At 51.0% G+C, this 21,005-nt stretch overlaps 1 protein-coding gene across 1 annotated transcript; it reads right to left on the reverse strand.

Annotated features, from left to right (window-relative positions):
* Positions 1 to 203: 203 nt before the first annotated feature.
* Positions 204 to 16,124, reverse strand: LOC308535230 (solute carrier family 5 member 4). The gene is made up of 14 exons (XM_081114027.1): positions 16,074 to 16,124; positions 15,269 to 15,373; positions 15,087 to 15,146; positions 14,020 to 14,124; positions 11,449 to 11,554; positions 10,145 to 10,225; positions 9,734 to 9,954; positions 8,939 to 9,074; positions 7,413 to 7,520; positions 6,503 to 6,653; positions 3,692 to 3,860; positions 2,113 to 2,328; positions 1,592 to 1,694; positions 204 to 1,005 (listed from the first exon to the last, which is right to left on the reverse strand). Exons 1-14 carry the CDS (start codon positions 16,086 to 16,088, stop codon positions 791 to 793), a joined length of 1,791 nt encoding a protein of 596 aa, XP_080970153.1. The 5' UTR covers positions 16,089 to 16,124; the 3' UTR covers positions 204 to 790.
* Positions 16,125 to 21,005: the final 4,881 nt, after the last annotated feature.

A 21,005-nucleotide genomic window follows, 5' to 3' on the forward strand; every position in this document is an offset into this window, starting at 1 on the left:
GTCTGTGTCTATGTGTTATATGTATGTGTGTGCGTATATATATATATATATGTACATATATACATATATATATTGTTTTTGCGTAACCTTTCACCTTTTTTTCACCCAGTCCCCCAACCCCCTCCCCTCTGACTGCTGTCAGTCTGTTTTATGTACCTGAGTCTGTTTGAACTGTACACTTGAAACAGATACATTTTATGATATGTGAATTATATTTTAATAAAGTGGTTTAAGACAATCAATGGCTCGATATGCTAAATTTTAGTGGGGGATGAGTTCATTGAAGGCAGAAACGAATAATTTCTAAAAAGTTCATAAAAATAGTCACCACGGGCATGTCCAGCTCTCTTCCCCTCAACTACTTGGAACCATTCCTATTTTTCAAGCCCCTGAGATCAGCGAGGTGAATTCGGGAGGATGATGTCACTGTTTTTCCGATGATGGAGTCCTAGGCGAGGCAGAGTAGGGGGAGGTAGTCCTTCTACGTGGAAATCTCTGGAAAGAGCAGGAAGCAAGTTTGACACAGGGCAATCTATCTGATGACTCCATACAAAAATAATTTATTCCCGAACTCTCCTAGTTTACACACACACATATGGAGTCAGCTCACCGGCTTTCTAAATGATCAACCCTTTCTCCACTGACACAAAGGAACAGCTAAACGTCATGCCTAGAGTTATTGGATAAAATTAGCAACCGCATATCTCCCTTTTGCATCACAACAAACTCTACAGGTGAAAGATCAATGCTGTCCTCTGCTTCCTACAGCCTCTAGTGGCCCCGGTGGGGTTCAGGCGAAATAGGCGTGAGCAAAGACAGCCACGGCCAGCAGCAGGATGGCGTTGACGTTCACCACGGTCCTCCAGAGGGGCTTCTCGGACGTGTCTGTCAGCTTCTGCCTCAGGGCTTCTTCCTCCTCTTTGCTCAGCTTGGGCCCTTTCCTCTGCAAACCGCAGAACGCCTCGTACGCTCTCCTGAAGCACCCCGGCGTTTCCCCGGGATAATCTGAACCAAAGACAGATAAACAAATGATCACAAAGCTCGGGAAATCCAGGTCGTGCAGATGATGGCAAAGAATGACGACAACTACTTCTATGCCTTCGAGGAATATCCCTGCGAAAACACATAACTCCAGTTATAGAAAAATGGAGCCCGGCCAGCGTGACTCAGTGGCTGAGTGTTGACCTGTGAACCTGGAGGTCACGGTTCGATTCTCAGTCAGGGCACATGCCCAGGTTGCAGGCTCGATCCCCAGTAGGGGGCGTGCAGGAGGCAGCTGATCAATGATCCCCTCTCATCATTGATGTTTCTCTCTCTCCCTCTCCCTTCCTCTCTGCAATCAATAAAAACATATTAAAAGAAAAATAGAAAACTTTTGCATAGCATAGAGCCCAATAAACAGTCAAACAAGTGCCAAGCTGGGGAAAACATTTGCATCTTATATCACACAGGGTGTGATATCCTTGTAGTAATGAGTTTCTTGAACTAGAGAACATCCTACAAACAACTCCCTGTAAACACACTAGAGCGATGAATCAACAGTTCAAAGCAAGAGAGAGAGTTCTCAGACCGAAGGCAAACCAGACATTACCTTCATCAGCATCATCAGCAGCTTCTTCCTGTCTCTGCTCTTCTGCGTCTAAATCGATTCGCTCCTCTGTCCGATTCCGAAGAGACCAGCACAGGCGATACAACTGTCCAGAGACCACAGACAGACCCATGAGTGATGAACAAGTGTTTACAATAACATAACAGCACATTTACTGTACAGTGCAAAAAATCCCACAGCGTGGGAAGACATACACAACAAAGAAGAGGTCTTCTACCACACTCATTCACCAAAGCACACTATTTGACATTATTTCTGGCCCAGCTGGCGTGGCTCAGTGGTTGAGCATCGAGCTATGAACCAGAAGGTCAGGGTTCGATTCCCGGTCAGGGCACATACCCGGGTTGCGGGCTCCATCCCCAGTGTGGGGTGTGCAGGAGGCAGTCGATCAGTGATTCTCTCTCATCATTGATGTTTCTCTCTCTCTCTCTCTCCCTCTCAGAAATCAATAAAAATATATTTAAAAGAATAAAAGGAGCATATAGCTGTGACTCCTCACTCACATGCACATCAGGAATGGGTTTTGTTAGCAGGGAAACTCCCAGGGTGACCATGATGGTAACTGCAAAGAGAATCATGGCGAAGTACAGGTAGTGCACGCCACAGATGATTTTGGGACAGTTACTGGCAGCCAGGCAGGTCCCTGTTCCGTAGGCAAACTCTGCAATCATACGAAACAGGCCCATCAGCAGTCCAACGATGAGACCCCAGAAGGCTCCCTGCGCGAGAAGCAAGAACAAAACCAGGGGATTTAGAGGAGAGGAGAAGCTCATTCTAGGAGGTCATAATTACCACCCTTCCTGCTTTCTTCACTAAGCACTACACAGGGCCTGGCTGGTGTGGCTCCGTGGATAGAGCATCGGCCTCTGGATTGAAGGGTCCCGGGTTCGATTCCAGTCAAGGGCATATACCGGGCTTGATCCCAACCCTGGTTGGGGTGCCTACGGGAGGTCACCAATTGATGTGTCTCTCTCACATCGATGTTTCTCTCTGTCTCACTCTCTCTAAAAATCAATGGAAAGTTATACTTGGATAAGGATTAACAACAACAACAACAAAGAACCAATCCATGGCTAACCTTGAGGGCAAGGCCGAAGCAGGGAAAGATGCCAATGCGTGTGGTTGCTAGTGGCCTGTTTCCCTCCGTGGCTTGAAACACCATGGCACTGTTCATTCTCCAACTCGGGGCACTACAGGGACGCCCCGCTTTTCAGAAGTTTGAGTTACACACCACTTTGCTTTCGCCAAAGACCTACCTTAGTACCTGTTTTCGCTGAACGAAAGGAATTCCAAGAGGGTTTTTACTTTTATGAAAAGAAGTCGAAAAGAGGCAAAATGCAGGGGAGCCATGAGAGTGACCCCGCCAAGTTCCTTCCCCAGAACCACACCCAGCAGCTCAGCGTCAGGCCGCCTAGCTTTGCGCTGTGCCTGTGAGCATCTGTGCTTCATCTTGATGTGTTCTGTGAGTCCGTTAGCAAGATGTGTCCTAATGTATCAAAAGCCTAAGAGAGGTAGGGCCCCTAGCTGGTGTGGCTCAGTGGATAGAGCGTCGGCCTGCAGACTGAAGGGTCCTGGGTTTGATTCTGTTCAGGGGCACAGGCCCGGGTTGTGGACTCGATCCCCAGTAGGGAGCAGGAGGCAGCTGATCAATGATTCTCTTTCATCATTGATGTTTTGCTCTCTCCCACTCCCTTTCTCTCTGAAATCAATAATATATATATTTTTGGGGGGTCTGAGAGGATATTTTTGGGGGGTCTGAAATTCTCAAAAAATTTCCATATAAATCAAGGGTACATGCCTCTTCACTTTATGCCATTTCGGCTTACGGATAACAGGGGAAACTTGTACAGTTTACTTTGACCCAAGTTTAAGTTTACCGTGACTTTTCTGTTGTACATAGATTCAAACACTTGTGACTGATTTTGTAGCATGAACAGAACTCTGACTTATGTGATGCAATTTGCAGAGTTGACGGGCCTTGAGTTGTATGAATTGGGTGGAAAGGATGCATTTCCCTCCCAGCGAGAGAAAGACGTTTCCCCCTACTCCAGCAGGAAAAGAAGTCCCCGCACTTCCACTCACCTGTTCATTGACTCGCTTGCAGAAAATGGCGAGCAGGAAGACAGCGGCGATGGGCGGCCCCAGGTAGCTAGAGATGGATTCTGTGTAATGAAACAGCTGTCCGTTTTGAGACACTTGTACCACCGGGACCCAAAAAATGCTGATGATAATTAACAGGATGATGAACAGCCTGGGAAGCAAACAAAAGGAAGGGATGATTAAGCGGAAGCATCACTGGTACATCCACTGTGCTTGAGTTATTGAATGCATTCTTGGGGCCATTCATTGATTTTTTCCCCCCAAAGAAATTCAAGCTCCTTGAAACCTCATGGCAGGCCATTGCGTAGGACTATTGGTGAGTAAAATGCCAATAAAGCAATTGCTATTCTATAATCAGTCATAATAGCTTCAACGATGAGATTAAGTATTCATTTATAAAAACAGTTCCAATGTCAGCATTCGGTTAATAATTCTCTAATACAGTTCATGCACTATAGCAATTAGAAAAAGAAACACACAGCACTAAGTCTAAGTAATTATTTGTAGGACACAGAAAACAGACTCCTGTTTTGGTCTTTTTTCCTAGCTGAGAGAAACTGAGTCAGGATGCTTTAGAATTAAAATATCCTCTGTCCCAGAATGCTGAATGAACTAGCCAGAAATGCTAATTTGTGTGTTTTTGCTGCTTGAGTACTTTGGCAGGTAGAAGGAATTGGTTAAAATATTGAGATGTAGCAAAAATCTATTCGGTTTTGTTCCTGGGGGTCAGGAGCAAAACCAAATAGGTTCACTTTTTAAAACTTTGCAATATTCTTCTGTGCTTGTGATATGAATAAACAGATAATAATAATTTACGGGACTCTCTGTGAAAGGCCATGGCTTGTCTGTGCTCACCGGAAACAGAAAGGTGGGAGTTGGGGGAACCGGGGACAAGCATTTGGGCGGGAGACTGAGGCACAGGGCCTCATTTAAGCTCTACAAAACTTCTGCAACCTTGCAATGACTAAGCGTGATAAACCACGGGCGGTCCGAGCACAGGGTCCAGAACACAGTAAAGATTCAAGAAATAACACCTCCTATCGTCATTGTCATCATCATCCGAAAGCAAACGGTGTGTGTCCTGTGCTCTCTTATCTTCAGCTGTTTTCAGCTGTTTGCTGTCACACACAGAATAAAATCCAAAGTCCTCTTATGGCCGGAATAGCCCTGCGTGATCTCCCGACCCCCACCTTTCTGATTTTGTTTCCTATCGCTCTCACGGGCCAGCCTCACCCCTTGCTGTCCTCACACACACCCCACACGTGACTGTGGAGGACTGCAGGCAGCACTGACTGCTCCTCCACACTGAGCCTCGGGGGTCCCCCCCCACTCTCCCCAGGGCTCTGCTCAAAGGCACTTCTTCCGTGAGGACCCCCTGAGCACCGTGTTAAGTTAGTCCCCATCCTTTAATCCTGCTCTAATTTTCTTCCTAGCGTTTTTTAAAATTTATTTTTATTGATTTCAGAGAGGAAGGAGGAGAGAGAGAGAGAGAGAGAGATATCAATAATGAGAGAGAACCATTGATTGACTACCTCCTGCACGCCCTCCACTGGGGATCAAGCCCACAACCTGGGCATGTGCCCTGACTGGGAATCAAACCTGTGACCTCCTGGTTCATAGGTGGATGCTCAACCACTGAGCCATGCCGGCTGGGCATCTTCCTAGCATTTTTTGTCACCAGATATAGATTATATTTATGATCTATCTTCCCCACCAAGGCATAAATCCCATGAAGCATGAACTTATTTTTCATATATATGCCATTTTTTTCATATTTGTATTCCTGGAGATAGTAGGCATTTAATAAGATAGAGAGGAAAAGAGAAACTCATTAACAGATCAATGAGCCTTAGAGGTGATTCATAACCAAGATCGTTGACCCATCCGTGGACTACTGCATCTTGGACCTACTGAACTCTAGCCCAACACTTTCTACCACAGAAACACAGAGCTTATGGTCCTCCTCTCCTGTAGCATTTATCTAGAGTCACGATCTGGACCAACCGAGCCCTTGGAATTTCTCCAAGTGCTTTATTTACCAAAGCGACTGTTACTATCTCCAGCAATGCATCATCTTTTAAAGAGGAGGTTAGTTTCTCTTGACTCCCCGTTTTTAATGAACGCAGTTGGTAAACTCATCTGTGGTAGTGTGTGGAGGTCCCTCATCTGTTACTTCCTGCCTGTGATATGCATGGAAACTTCTAGAGATGATGCCTTAGCCTGTGAGAGTAGATGGAAACTTTAGGCCCCATGAAAGACATTGATGGGATTTCACGAAGATGTGGTTGGGAGCGGGTGTGACAGGAGGAATAAAGAGACAATCAGAGGCATTTGGAAATCTGAAAAAGAAACTATTTCCTTGCCCTAACCGGTTTGGCTCAGTGGATAGAGCGTCGGCCTGTGGACTGAAGGGTCCCAGGTTCGATTCCGGTCGAGGGCGTGTACCTGGGTTGCGGGCACATCCCCAGTAGGGGGTGTGCAGGAGGCAGCTGATCGATGTTTCTCTCTCATCGATGTTTCTAACTCTCTATCCCTCTCCCTTCCTCTCTGTAAAAAATCAATAAAATATATTTTTTAAAAAAAGAACAAAAGAAACTATTTCCTTGGTACGTATGGTCCCAAATTTTGTATCTAGAAAGAGAAAGAGTTGGGTTAAATATCCTCTAATGTTCCTTTACCCACTTCAGAGCTCTTTGAGTAGTTTCTCTGAACCCCCCAATGAGGAGGCTCTATTTCACTTCGATGTCTCTACCTTTGCAGAGAAATTTAAGACAGAAACCAGGCTTCTCTCACCGGCCAGCGATCAGGAGCTCTTTCTCCGAGGCCTGCTTCCGGATCTTCGTGTAGAGGTCCATGGTGAAGAGGGTGCTGGCGCTGTTGAAGATGGAGGTCAGGGAGCTCATGAGAGACGCCAACATGACTGACAGCATCAGGCCTCGCAGCCCTGCGGCCGGAAGGGGAGGCAACCATGAGTTAGGAACTGGACGCCATGAGCTGTGATCACTTGCCAACCAGAGGGCCATTCAAAGGTAAAATGTCACACGGACTGTTTTCTAATTGATGTGCCCATGGATACATGCCATCGTGTAGCATTTTCTGCATATTTCCTGGTGATTCTCAGAATTATTGACAAGTAAAAATTGCATGTATTTAAGGTGTGCGACTTGATGTTTTGATAGATACATCATGCGAATGGTTACCACAATCAAGCTAATGAACCCAGTCATCACATCACATAGTAACTAATACCTTGTTTTGTTGTGAGAATACTTGAGATCTATTTTCTTAATAAATTTCAAGTACATAAGACATTATTATTAACTGCAGTCTTTATGCTGTGTTCTCCAGAACTTATCCATAGTATAACTGAACGTGTGTACCCTTTGACCAATAGATTCCTATTTCCCCATTCCCCATCCCCTGGCAACCACCATTCTACTTCTCTGTTTCTTTAGATTCCATGATAAGTGACATCATGCAGTATTTGTCTTTGAGAGAGACACATCGATTGGTTGCCTCCCACACTCACTGGGAGCAGTGACTGGGGGCGGGGATGGAACCTGCAACCCAGGTACGGGCCCTAAACTGGGACTCAAACCTGAGACCCTCTGGTTCATAGGCCGATGCTCTAACCATTGAGAAACACCAGCCAGGGCTCATCACACTGTCTTTACCCATTTACCTGAGCAGGACATTTTCTTACCGTCAGGCATCAGTTCCATCACCAGCATTGGGTAGGCATAGTTAGTGCAGCCGACTTCAGTGCCACAGTGTTTCACACACTCAGAGGGGACAACACAGGCCACCTTCTCTGAAGAGGAATTCAGATAAGTGGGTTCAGTGAATGGGGCCCAAGCAGGTAAGACCTACAACCATTGGCCGCAGAGACAGTTGGGAAGGTCATGAGTTAGAGGAAAGACGTCTGCTTGGAAATTGAGGCTCAACTTTGAACTGCAGGCAATCGATCTGCTTCCTCTTTGGCTAGAATACACCTTTCCAAGCGTCACAGCTGTAGCTCCCCTGGCACTGGCCTGTGGGGCAGGCTCCGCCTTGGGATGTGACCCAGCTAGAGCATTAGAGCATTAGAGGGAGCGATTCCCCCTCCAGAAAAGGTGCAAGAGCATACGTCCTCCCCGGAGCACAGAACTCCACAGGTCAAACAGCAGCAACACAGCCCTCAGGCAGCTGGTCCTGCGTGCAATCATTCCGCCAGCATCTTTCTCCCACATCTAAGAAGAGGTGCCACGGGTGATGCTGGGGCGACTGCCCCTGTGGGATGATGCCTCACTCATTGTGGCAGTTGCACAATACCTTGCTGATATTTTAGCTAAAATGACATTATGAAAACAGATAGAAAAACGGTATATATAAAAAACCACCCAGAATTCTAACACCTTCGTACAAGGGCTCCTCTTAGTTTATTATTCCTTTCTAATCCTTTTCCGGAAAGAAATGTGTTTATGGCACAACTACGGTCATTGTTGCGATGATATTTTATAGTCTGCTGTTTACATCCAACGTGATGACGTCAGCATGGCCCCACGTTTTGAGATAGTGAACAATCCTATCTTTGGCTACTCCCTGGATATCTATCCGTTCTTTATTGCTGTAGACAACACCAGAATGTTGCAATAAGCAGGAATGTCGCTCACTTGATTCTCCTCTTAACAGGTTTTCAGGAAAATAAACACGTTTTCTCCAGGACCAGTTGCGAAAACATGAAGTGAGTTTAGTGCTATCTGATGGATTGTCCTAATAAACACCAGCCATCTCGGATTAGGCAAGAAATATTCTGTGTTTCCTTCACTCCTCATAATACATTTTTTAAAAAAAGAAAAGATGTCAGTTTATTTTTATTTATTTATTTTTGTTAATCCTCACCTGAGGGTATTTTTCCATTGATTTTTTTAGAGAGAGTGGGAGAGAGAGGGAGAGACAGAGAGAAACATCGATGTGAGAGAAACACATCGATGGGTTGCCTCCTGCATGAGCCCCGACCAGGGCCCGGGCTGGGGAGGAGCCTGCAATGCCCTTGACCAGGATCTAACCCGGGACCCTTGGGTCTGCAGGCCAATGCTCTATCCACTGAGCCACACTGGCGAGGGCATCATAAAGATTTTTAAGGGAGATTTTCAACATTAGCAGTTACTCTTAGCTGCCTTAAAACATCTTAAAACCACGATTCGTAATTCAAGCATAAATGATGGGAGCTTATGGCTCCGGACTTGCCTGTGTACAGGATGCGGCTGATCATTCCTGGCATCACCATGAGGAACATGGGCAGCAGCTTCAGGTACCCACACATGATGCAGGCGGCCTTCACGTGGGACATGTCCTTGCCGGAGAGGCAGCGCTGCACGATGACCTGCCGGGAGAACACGCCTCGTCATGGGACAGCCGGAGGACGCGTCATGGGAGGGGAGCGCCTCTTCAGGGACTAGCGTGCCAATGAGAAGTGGGACGGTGACGAGAGAAGAATGAGCTTCGGAGGAAAATCCGGATTTGGACCCCTGCTCCTCCCACATGAGCATTTGACTTCTGTGAGTTTTAGGCTTCTCATCTGTAAATAGGGTTCTTTCTTTCTTTTTGTAAAAGAGTATATTGATATTGACGGCAGAGAGGAAGGGAGAGGGAGAGAGAGATGGAAACATCAATGATGAGAGAGACTCATGCATCAGCTGCCTCCTGCACGCCCCCTACTGGGAATCGAGCCTGCAACCCGGCATGTACCCTGACCCGAAACCGAACCCGGGACCCTTCAGTCCGCAGGCTGACGCTCTATCCACTGAGCCAAACCGGCTAGGGCGAAGTGTTTGACTTTTTAAATGGTGAAACTAGATGATTTTCTAGAAGAAAAAGAACAGCATAAAGGTATTCACACACACACTCACGCACACACACACACTCACGCACACACACGCACACACACTCAGTCACATATACAGTCACACACACTCAGTCATATACACACTCAGTCACACACACACGCACACGCACACGCACACGCACACGCACACGCTTTACCTGATCTGTGCACCAGTACCACGCAGCCACGATGGTCATTCCTATGATCATTCCCGGCCACGGAATGTCCCCGGTGACAGCGTCTCGGAAAATGTGGAAGGAGTCTGGCCGAGGAGTGTAGCACGCGGGGCTAATTGTCAGGTTGTCCCCTTCGACTACGGTCGGGATGGCGTTCATATACTTCTCCATAAAACTCTCATAGCCTCCGACTTCGGCAAATGCTGAAACGGCATCGTATACAAGACAGTGTTCCACAGAAATGTGAGACACCCACTTCCCTAACGACCCCTCAGTGGTGGGAGGCACTCCGGCACCTCCCATCGGCCTGGTCGTGTTCTCAGGACCCTTCTCTCGGATCCACAGTCCCATGACTTCCACCCCCACGGCCCCGTTCACACGACCATCACTTACCAAACCCCATGAGGATGAACGAGCCGATCAGCATGATGATGGTCTGGAGGGTGTCGGTGTAAATAACCGAGGCCAACCCGCCTGTGGAGAGAAGAAAAGAGCCAGGATGTTTGACTCAGGTGCCCTCCCCTACTTGCCTTCACCTTTAGGTTCTCTTCTACCCAAATCCCTGAAGTGACTCAGCAGAAAACAGATTGGAAGCTCCTGGTGGCATCATCATCATCTCCTTGGAAGGTACGTGTCTCATTGGTGCTCCTGTCTTCCTCGCCTTGCCTCCACTCAACGTTGCTATCAATTATGGTAGCGTTCTACCTTCGTGTGCGCTTTTGAATATTAAGTAGGGGGAAAGGCCAGGTTTTAATATCATGAAAATCTCCCATAACAATCCCTCAGTTTGCTCTATTTAGCACAGGATACCTGCTCTGAAGAAGTGGGCGAAGCCATTTCTGTTCCAGCGTTGGAACAGACCATTGTTTCATTAGTGGAATACCGTATATTACTGTTGACCTGTGTTTTGCGGCAATGTCGTATAACCACCACCACCAATAACAACTTCTCTTTCAACTCTAGACTCACTGGGCGCTTAGCCACCAAGTCAGAGTCAGAAAGGAGAATCCAACATTTCTTTTATGAGAGGGTCTCGGGGAAACAAGATTGAGCCTGCAAACAGGGGATCCAGGCCCTCACCTCTCACTGACTCTGAAACACGCGCTCATGGCATAACGTGGTTCCGGAACTGTCTTGCTTGTGCGGCTTTTATCTTTTCTTTATTTTTTTTCCAGCTGAGCTGGGAGAGTTTACTTTGCATCAGCTGGTGTGCGTGAGACACCCCACCAATGTGTTTGGTTCATGGAAACCTGTGTAGATTGCCGCCGCATACCCTTCTCCCCACAATCAACCCTCCGCTCCAGCCCCCCTTTTCTGATGCTGCCACTCAGGGCCCCCATCATGCTCAGGTATTCATCTGGGCCCTGCCGTGGGTTTGCCAGTCTCATGTTTGAGCTGCTGTGTCATCCTGGCCTCCGGTGGGTATGACACACTGAATTCCAGATGCCAGTCTGGGCTCGCAACACATCGTTGAGCCCAAATAGCGTCTCCCTGTCCCACCCATCACATCGTTATCCTGGATCAAGATGACCATAACTGATACAGGACCCGCTTTCCTACGCTCTGGCTGTGTTTCTAGGCTGCGCCTGACCCTGAGCGGAATAAAGGGAGAGCCTTACCTTGGCAGCGACAAGGCTAACGCTCAGGTGACACGAGCAGAAGGTAGCCTGGCCGAGCTAAGCACGCAGTGGACTCACCAGTGATCGTGTAGATGGCGGTGATAGCCAAGAGGATGAAGATCGCCAGGTAGAGGTCCAGCCCCAGGGCCAGCTTGATGAATATGGCTCCGGAGAATATGTCTGACTGTAATGAGACAGGCGGGGCCATCAGCCCATAGCTTCAATCTCTCTCTCTTTTTTTTTAAAGTTTATTTTTATTGATCTCAGAGAGGAAGGGAGAAGGAGAGAGATAGAAGCATCAACGATGAGAGAGAATCACTGATCGGCTGCCTCCTGCATGCCCCACACTGGGGATCGAGCCCGCAACCAGGGCATGTGCCTTGTCCGGGAACCGAACCATGACCTCCTGGTTCATAGGTCGACACTCAACCACTGAGCAACACTGGCCAGGCCCATAGCTTCAATCTCTTTGCCTATCTCTCCTTCCATTGAACTCCCCTAGCCCAACTCCAACCCTGGCTAAATCCAGTTTCCCACTTACCCTGTGCCTGCACCTAGCGATGTTTCTTCGGTGTTTCTAACTAACATGCTTATATGCCATTTCCCATGTTTTTGTTATGTTTTGGTTTTGAGTGAGGTGAGGGGAAGGGGTACGGGGGCAGGATTCAGGATCCGAAGCGTTAGAGGCAGATTCCTTTGGAGAACCTGGATTTGGAGGGGGTGTCACAGGAGATGGGAGATGTTTTCCTCCCTAAGATTTGAAATGAAACCTGGGGAGGCTGTCCTGTCCTCACTCCTCATCATGATCGGTTTAACCAGTAACCAGGACCCAATCTGTTATCCGAGTGTAATAGCAAGAGTGCACAGAAGGTTGTGCGCAAGATTAATCATTATTAATAGCACTTAAAACATGACCTTGTAGGTAAGGATGGACTCCTGCTACTGCACCTTCTCAGCTGACCACAGACCCTGCACAGTCAGTCACACACATGCCCCTGACCTTCCTACTCCTCCACTCAGCTCCCATCATTCCATCTCACTCCCGCCCCCCACAACCGGATCCTTCTGCCACCGGAGGCTGCATCCCGTGGGCCCCTTCAGCCACTCGAATTCTGCCCCAGCGTCTGGTTCATGCCCTGGAGGACCACAAAGCTGTAGAGGTCAGAGCCAGGGGAGGCCTGGGAGGTCACTGAGCCCCGCCCACTGGGGAACATGGCGAGCCCCTTGCTTCCCTCGGCCCCTCCTCTTTCCTGGCCTGGGGGTTGTGTAATCCCCCAGCACCCCATGCAGATGACTTCCATTCCCACCCGCTTTCCTGGGCATCCACAGCATGTCTTCTGTGCTTGTCCACACACTCCACTCAAGCTCACGCTGACTATATCTGCAGCTATTATCATACAGTACTAACAATCTTATAGTTAAATTGTTTTTATTTAAGTGCGTTTTTTATGTTAATCCCCAGCAAAGGATATTTTTCTATTAATTTTTATTTTATTTTTAAAATATATTTTTATTTATTTTAGAGAGGGAGAGAGAGAGAGAAACATCAATGATGAGAGAGAATCATTGATTGGCTGTCTCCTGCATGCCCCCTATTGGGGATCGAGCCTGCAACCCAGGCATGTGCCCTGACTGGGGATCGAACGCGGGACCCTTCAAGCCGCAGGCTGATGTTCTATGCACTGAGCCAAACCGGCTAGGGCTTTGTATTGATTTTTTAGGAGAGAGCAGAAGGGAGGGGGAGAGACACAGAGAGAGACACACACATCGATTGCTTGCCTCCTGTACATTCCCCAATCGGAGCCAGGGAAGGAGCCTGCAACTGAGGTACGTGCCCTTGACTGGATTCGAACCTGGAACCCTGTGGTCCACGGGCTGATGAGCCACACTGGCTCAGGCTCTGGTTAAATTCTTCACTCCTTAACCATGTGGTGAACTCCTAGCGCACAGGAATCCTCGCTCCCCCGGGCTCGGAGCGCCACGTGCACAGGAAGCGCTGGGAGATGCTCACGCTGCACCAGGCGGGCTCAGCCCCTCATCCCAGCAGCTGGCTCACTTCCAGCCCCGACTCCGCTCAACAGCAGAGCGATCGGGGAGTCAGCTTCCTCCCGCAGGAGCGGCCCAGGCTCTGCACCCCGGGCCATAACCTCATGAGTCACTGATGTGCCAGCAGCAAGCCGTTACTCTGTCTGTGTTTTCTACAACTGCTGCTGACTCTTCAAACTCCTCCCTGCTTTCCTCCCTGATTATCTCCAAGGAACTTAATTAAACACACACACACACACACACACACACACACACACACACACACATAGAGTTCTTTCAGCATGTATTTGTGAAATATATTGTGTAGGGGCAGCTTTAGATTAAAAAAGAAAAAATGAAGGGCCCTGGCTGGTGTGGTGCAGTTGGTTGGGTGCCATCCCCTATACTTAGAGGCTGCCGGTTCGATTCTTGGTCAAGGGCACAAGCCTGGGTTGCGGGTTCGATCCCCAGGGTGGGGCGTGCAGGAGGCAGCTGATCCATGATTCTCTCTCATCATTGTTGTCTCTCTCTCTCTCCCGCTCCCTTCCTCTCAGAAAGCAATACAAGGATATATTATTTAAAAGCAGCCTTGCAAAGCTTAGCACGCCAGGAGCACGGACTCACCGAGATCCTCAAAGCCACGCAGATGAAGAGGGAGAGGACGGAGAGGTAGATCTGGAGCCGCTTCCCGCCGAAGCGCTTCTTGAGGTACTCGGGCATGGTCATCACCTGCGGAGACAGCGGGGCTCACTGGCCCAGCTCATTCGGTCCCTCCGCGATCACCGAGCTCGCGGGGCCGGCAGGCCTGTGGCGCCTCGGGAAACGGAGGGGAGGGAGGCATCGTCTCTCGGGAAAGCAGCAAAGCCGGGTGGACACGGGCGCTGGGATCGGACAACCTTGGGACGGGCTCCCAGCGCCCACACTGACTAGAAATGTAACATTTAGCGAGTGACCTCTCCCTGGACTCCACGCTTCTCATCTGTAAAGTAGGGTTTTCATGGGACGGTAGCTGTAAAATACCCGCGCCACCGCCAAATGCACGGCAAACGCTCGATGGATAATTTTTATGATTTTCACACTGTCATGTGACAGCCTAGTTAAAACATTACTTGCAGCCTAGCCGGGTGCAGCTCAGCGGTTGAGCATCGACCCAGGAACCAGGAGGTCACGGGTTCGATTCCCGGTCAGGGCACAGGCCCGGGGTTGTGGGCTGGATCCCCAGTGTGGGGCGTGCAGGAGGCAGCCGATCCATGGTTCTCTCTCATCATGGATGTTTCTCTCTCTCTCTCCCTTCCTCTCTGAAATCAATAAAAATATGTTAAAAAAACCAAAAAAAGGCCCAGAGAGACAGAGCAGGCGGAAGGGAAGCCACCACGGCTGCGGTACATCCTACCCCTCATCACAAATGAAACCGCTTTACAAGTGTCAGAATAGCACGGATCAGGAGGAAGGAAAATGCCCCGAGTTGGGGAGGACGTGGGCGAGTGGGAGCCCTCACGGCAAGGAAGGCCTGGGAGCAGGTGGCCGAGCCGTTCGCAGGAGCAGCCCGGCAGCACGCAGTGGCTCTGGGTCATTGTAAACCCAGAGACCCTGCAACAAACGGTCTCACCCAGGTCTCCCGGCTGAGCAGGGAGAATGAGCGTGTAAATGGATGCCGACCAGGCGTGCCCACAGCCCCCACGGGTACTCACGCCTGCCTTGATGTATATGGGGACAAAGAACCAGCCGAGCACCAGCAACAGCACCAGGGCCTGCAGGAAGCCAAGCAGAGAGGGTGGCGTCAGAGAGGCCTGGCCTGGGGGCCGTGTCGCCTCACGGCCTCGGAGTCTGCGGCAAGTCCTCCCTGAGTGTCCTCGCCCATGATGTCACTTACATTCCACTCAAAGACTGCGGTGGCGATGCCCGAAGACGCCCCGGTGCCCGCCAGCCCCACGAAGTGGCCGCTGCCGATGTTGCTGGCAAAGAGGGAGGCGCCCATCTGCAATCCGAGAGCACAGACGCGGGTCAGAGTTAACAGACTCCAATCAGGCTTCCGACCCGCAGGGACGCGTGGCGCTGTTCCCGTCGCTACCCCTGAGGCCAGGAGCCCGCACACTACAGCCCGCCGCCTGAACCAGGTGTCCGTAGGGTTGGTGCGCCAAAAGCATTTCTTCCGTTTCTGAATGGTTAGCAAAAAAGCTGGCCCAGCGGGCGTGGCTCAGGGCTTGAGCGTCGACCTATGAACCAGGAGGTCACGGTTCGATTTCCGCCGGTCAAGACACATGCCCGGGTTGTGGGCTTGATCTCCAGTAGGGGGCATGCAGGAGGCAGCTGATCAATGATTCTCTCTCACCATTGATGTTTCTCTCCCTCTCCCTCCCCCTCTCCCTCCCTCCCTCCCCCTCCCCCTCCCCCTCTCCCTCCCCCTCTCCCTCTCCCTCTCCCTCTCCCTCTCCCTTTCCCTCTCCCTTTCCCTCTCCTTCTTCTCCCTCCCTCTCTGAAAAAAGAATGAGCACACCCAATGTTTTCTTTATTCTTACACACACACACACACACACACACACACACACACACACACACACACACTTCATCTCCTGGAAGCTCTGCCCACTCACCGGCCACCAGACCACACACACACACACACACACACACACACACACACACACACACTTCATCTCCTGGAAGCTCTGCCCACTCACCGGCCACCAGACCATGTCCCGGCCAGCCAGGAAGAAGCCCCCAACGGTGCCCCGGTTGGTCTTCAGCATGGCCTGTGCGGAGGGAAGACGTGGGGCGGTCAGACCACAGCCACCGCACCAAGGTGCCCCCAGCGCCGGGTCACAGTGCCGATGAAACGGACCCTTTCCAGGTCCCCCAAAGAAGAAACATTCTCCTGGAGACTGCCGCATAGCACCGACTTTTAAAGGACCAAACCAGAAACCCGGGGACTTCAGGGATGATATTCCTCAGCGTTTGTCCTAACTGCTCTGGTTGGTTTCATTTAGGAAGACAGTGGGGGAGATAGCTGTAACACTGCCCACAGTACAAAACAGGAAAACGCTGTGCGTGAGGTGTCTCTGAAGCTGTGTGCGGAAGGAAATCTGTAGCCTTCAATCCGTTACCAAAAGAAAGTGAATTAAGCATCCAACTCAACTGTGGTAGAAAGTGAGAAAATAACAAAGGGAAATAAGAGAAGTGAGATAAGAAAAACCATGGCGCCGGGCCAGCATGGCTCAGCGGTTGAGCATCGACCTATGAACCAGGAGGTCACGGTTTTATTCCCGGTCAGGGCACATGCCCAGGATGTGGGCTCGATCCCCAGTGGGGGACGTGCAGGAGGCAGTCGATTCATGATTCTCTCTCCTCATTGATGTTTCTATCTCTCTCTCCCTCTCCCTTCCTCTCTGAAATCAATAAAAAGATATTAAAAAATAATGCTGTTATTCAATCTGCCGTGTGCTGGAGATGCTGAACAGATGAAGCCTGGAGTCCCCAGCGCTGGCCCCGTGCACAGGATGGCGTGGTTAGGAGAAGAAGGTAAGCCAGTGTCAGCATTACTGATGTCGCCCTGGCCGGTTTGCTCAGCGGATAAAGCCTTGGCCTTCAGACTGAAGGGTCCCAGGTTCAGTTCCAGTCAAGGGCACGTGCTTGGGTTGCGGGTTCGATCCCCAGTAGGGGTTGTGCAGGAGGCAGCCGATCCATGATCCTCTCTCCTCATTGATGTTTCTATCTCACTCTCCCTCTCCCTTCCTCTGTGAAATCAATAAAGATATATTTAAAAAGAAGAAGAAGAAAATGATTCTGAGAGGAGGACAATGACATCGGTGACAGCTGTGAATGTTCTCAGCTTCGTCACTTTTCCCTCCCTTAGATGTTTCACCCCAAGCCACGCGCCCCCCCCCCCCAACCGCCTCTGGGCTCCTACGTACCCACAGCCCGACAGCCATCACCACCACGAAGTAGATGACAATGACGGAGATGTCGGCGGCGTTTCGGATGCGCTCTGACATCTCGGGGGGGCCCGGGGTCCCGGTCACGGTGCTGGGGCTCACGGTGCTGGCCATGGCTGCGGGCGGTGCTGTCCCCATGCCCAGGAGGGGCCCTCTCCTTATATGAGCTCTGGGTTAATGATCAGCCTCGGGCAGGTGGGGCACGCTATCAGGACCAGCTCCTGGGCACGGGACCTTTAAACCTTCTCTGATGCCCTGAGACCCTGGCCCTCCGGCAGGCAGAGCTGGTCTGAATGCGTGTGGGAATGAGGGTGAGATTGGAGGTGCAGAGTGGGGTGTTCCCTGCGTGGAAAGACAGGGTCTGTAAGAAGATGTGGCCAGGTTGGGTGAGGATTAGGGAGCGATGACAGGGGACAAGGAGGAGGTGAAAAGGACAAGGACAGAGGTGAAAAGGCCAGAAAAGAATCAGCAGGGACAGGGGGTAAGAGTCCCTTACGGATAAGATAAGACTCCTGACCAAGGAATTACAACTTCGAAAGTGAAACTGTCCTGTGCCCAGAGCTTGTCACGGTTCCATTCCCGGTCAGGGCACGTGCCCAGATTACGGGCTCGACCCCCAGTAGGGGGCCTGCAGGAGGCAGCCGATCCATGATTCTCTCTCATCATGGATGTTTCTAGCTCTCGCTCCTTCTTCCTCTCCCTTCCTCTCTGAAATCAATTAAAAAATATTTTTTAAAAAAGAAAGTGAAGTGAATTATGCAATCCATGGGTCCCAAGGCCGCATATTCTTCTGGAACAAGTAATCTAAATAGGCTTGATATGACACAGCAGGAAAAGGTGTAAGGGAAGAGATAAACCGAGGGACGAGCTGGCAGGCCTCTGCTCACTGCCGATATGCCTACCAGCAGAAGCACCTCGCCTGTGCCCTCTTGGTTTCGACTGGGCCTGAGCCTGGCAGAGGCATTTCCCCCGCTGTTTTTATTTCTCCCCTGGCGACAACCTGTAAGGACCTTCCTGCCCACTTCCGAGATTGGGTCCTAAAGCAGCGGTCCCGTGAGGAGCCTTTGACTGCTGCCACGTCCTGGTGACGCAGGCTTACTGTCCCCTTCAGCTCGTTGGTTTATTACACTTGATTCTGCTCCCCTCTGCTCCCCTCCTTTATGAATATCTGGCTGCCTGTGCTAACAGGATGAGAAGTGGTCATTATGCTGATCTGTTAGGACCCTTTGCCCAGGATGGGCTGACTCATGGCAGGTGTAAGAAGGGTGTCAGGGCGTCAGGGACAACATCTTCTGTATGAGGAGGAGCAGCCACAAAGAAACATGGTGTGGCCCACAACAAAAGCCTCCAAGAAATGTGAAACCCAGAAATGTGAGAAATGTGGAGGGAAAAAGTGACCCTGCAGGGCGATCTGAGCATAAATCCCTCACTCAGCGCCTGGTGGTGGGTAGTCATACCCCAGGCGTATACATCCTTTAGTAAAAGAATTACCTTTGGCTCTAACAGGTTCGGCTCAGTGGATAGAGCGTTGGCCTGCAGACTGTAGGGTCCCAGGTTGGATTCCCATCAGGGGCATGTACCTTGGTTGCAGGCAGATCCCTATGAATCTGCACATGCAACTCAGGACATGAAAGGCCTGGTGGAAAGTCCGCCTTTGAACTTGCCCCTCAGTGTGAGGAGTGCGAGGAGCAGAGGAATCCAGGCCATGGTGCTCACAGCCCTGAGCCCACAGTGGGGCTGGGCTGCCCAGGCCTCCTTTTCTCCCCCACCCTCTGCACGTCCCCCACTGGGGATCGAACCCACATCCCGGGCATGTGCCCTGACCGGGAATCGAACCGTGACCTCCTACTTCATAGGTCAATGCTCAACCGCTGAGCCATGCTGGACGGGCGCCATGGTTTTTCTTATCTCACTTCTCTTATGTCCCTTTGTTATTTTCTCACTTTCTACCACAGTTGAGTTGAATGCTTAATTCACAGATGCCCCTTCTTACTTTGGTAACGGATTGAAGGCTACGGACTCAGTGTGTTCCCAGGAAATTCCCTGAGCAGCCCTGTGAGTCCCAGTAACCAGAGGAAGGTGTCCCTGGGCTGTGATGTCAGACATGAGGGTCACTGTGCACTGACTTTTGCACCATCTTCACTGGAGGGGAGACCTAATCATTCTGTCCTTTGTGTCCATGATGGCTCCTCCCACAGACGGGACTCCTCCTGGGAGTGAGGCGCTGCAGGGAGGCTACAGGGCATCAGAGTCACAGGACCTGGGACCAGGCCAGGATGTGTGGCCAGAGACAGTCCCCTCTGAGCTGCAGGTCCAGCTGGGCTCTCAGGGCTTTGGGCCAAGGGAAGGTGTGTGCGCCACCAGCAGGGGCGCTGTGGGACCGCCCTGTGGTCCCAATGTAGCTGCACAGTAAGGACCTTAACCATCAGGAACCTGGGATGGTGGCTGGGCCCTGTGCTCAATGATGTGCTGTCTCAGCAGGTGCTTCCTCCCAGGGCCCCCCAAGTGGTGAGCCCACCTCCATGCCCCTCAGTCTGCGGTGTGAGCTGAGCTCCAGCCCCAGGGCCCAGGGAGGGGCTGGGCAGTTGCTGGAGGGAACCCCATTTGCATGGCAGCCCCTCCCCTGGCAGAGGGTGGGGAGAAAAGGAGGCCTGGGCAGCCCAGCCCCACTGTGGGCTCAGGGCTGTGAGCACCATGGCCTGGACTCCTCTGCTCCTCGCGCTCCTCTCTCACTGCACAGGTAGGGACAGGCCTGGGACCCAGCTTCTTCCCTTCCTGCTCAGGCTCCTGGGAAACGTCCCCTGGTCCCTGCCCATCACTGACAGTGTCTGTGTCTGCAGGGTCCCTCTCCCAGGTTGTGGTGACTCAGCCGCCCTCCCTCTCTGCATCTCCGGGAGCCACAGCCACACTCACCTGCACCTTGAAAGGTGGCTCCAATGTTGGCGTCTATAACATAATCTGGTATCAGCAGAACCCAGGGAGCCCTCCCCGGTTTCTCCTGAGATATAAATCAGACTCTGACAAGCACCAGGGCTCCGGGGTCCCAGGTCGCTTCTCTGGGTCCAAAGACGCCTCAGCCAATGCGGGGCTCCTGCTCATCTCGGGGCTGCAGCCTGAGGACAAGGCTGAGTATTTCTGTGCTGCAGAACATGGCAGTGGGAGCGACTATGCTTACACACAGTGTCCCATATGACGGGGAAGTGAGACCAAAACCCTGGGCCCAGTGGTGGTGCTTCTGAGCCTCCACTAGGGAGAAGCTTCTGTGGAGGCCTCCGCCTGGAGATGGTGTTGGGCCCACAGTTAAAGGGCCAGTCCCACCAGGTGCCATTCACAGGTGGGAGGTCCCAGGTTTCACACAACCTCTTGGCGATACAGCAAAGGTTCCCACGATCCCTCCCTTGAGTTCGATGAATTTGCTAACAGCACCTGAGCCCTCTCCCCTTCAAGCGAATGGGGAGAGGTGAGGGGTTTCCAAGCTTCTAATCCTCCCAGCCTCTCAGGTGGCCCCTCCTCACGTAGGAGCCTACCCAGCGTCCCCTCATCAGCAAAGGCCGCCCGTCCCCCAGGGAGTGACAAGGGTCCAGGAGCCTGTGCCGGGGCCAGGGGCTGAGACCAGTGTATGTTTCCTATCAGCTCACATCCTGTGTCTGCACCTGCACATGGTCACCCAGACAGCCATAC

The sequence above is a fragment of the Myotis nattereri genome (assembly GCF_964212035.1).
Source record: "Myotis nattereri genome assembly, chromosome: 19".
In the NCBI taxonomy this organism is placed as follows: Eukaryota; Metazoa; Chordata; class Mammalia; order Chiroptera; family Vespertilionidae; genus Myotis; species Myotis nattereri.

Coding starts and splice junctions, on each gene's coding strand:
- LOC308535230 (XM_081114027.1), bottom strand. Junction 14,125..15,086: donor CCATATACATCAAGGCAGGC/GTGAGTACCCGT, acceptor CTGTCTCCGCAG/GTGATGACCATGCCCGAGTA. Junction 6,654..7,412: donor GATGGAACTGATGCCTGACG/GTAAGAAAATGT, acceptor TTCCGGCCGCAG/GGCTGCGAGGCCTGATGCTG.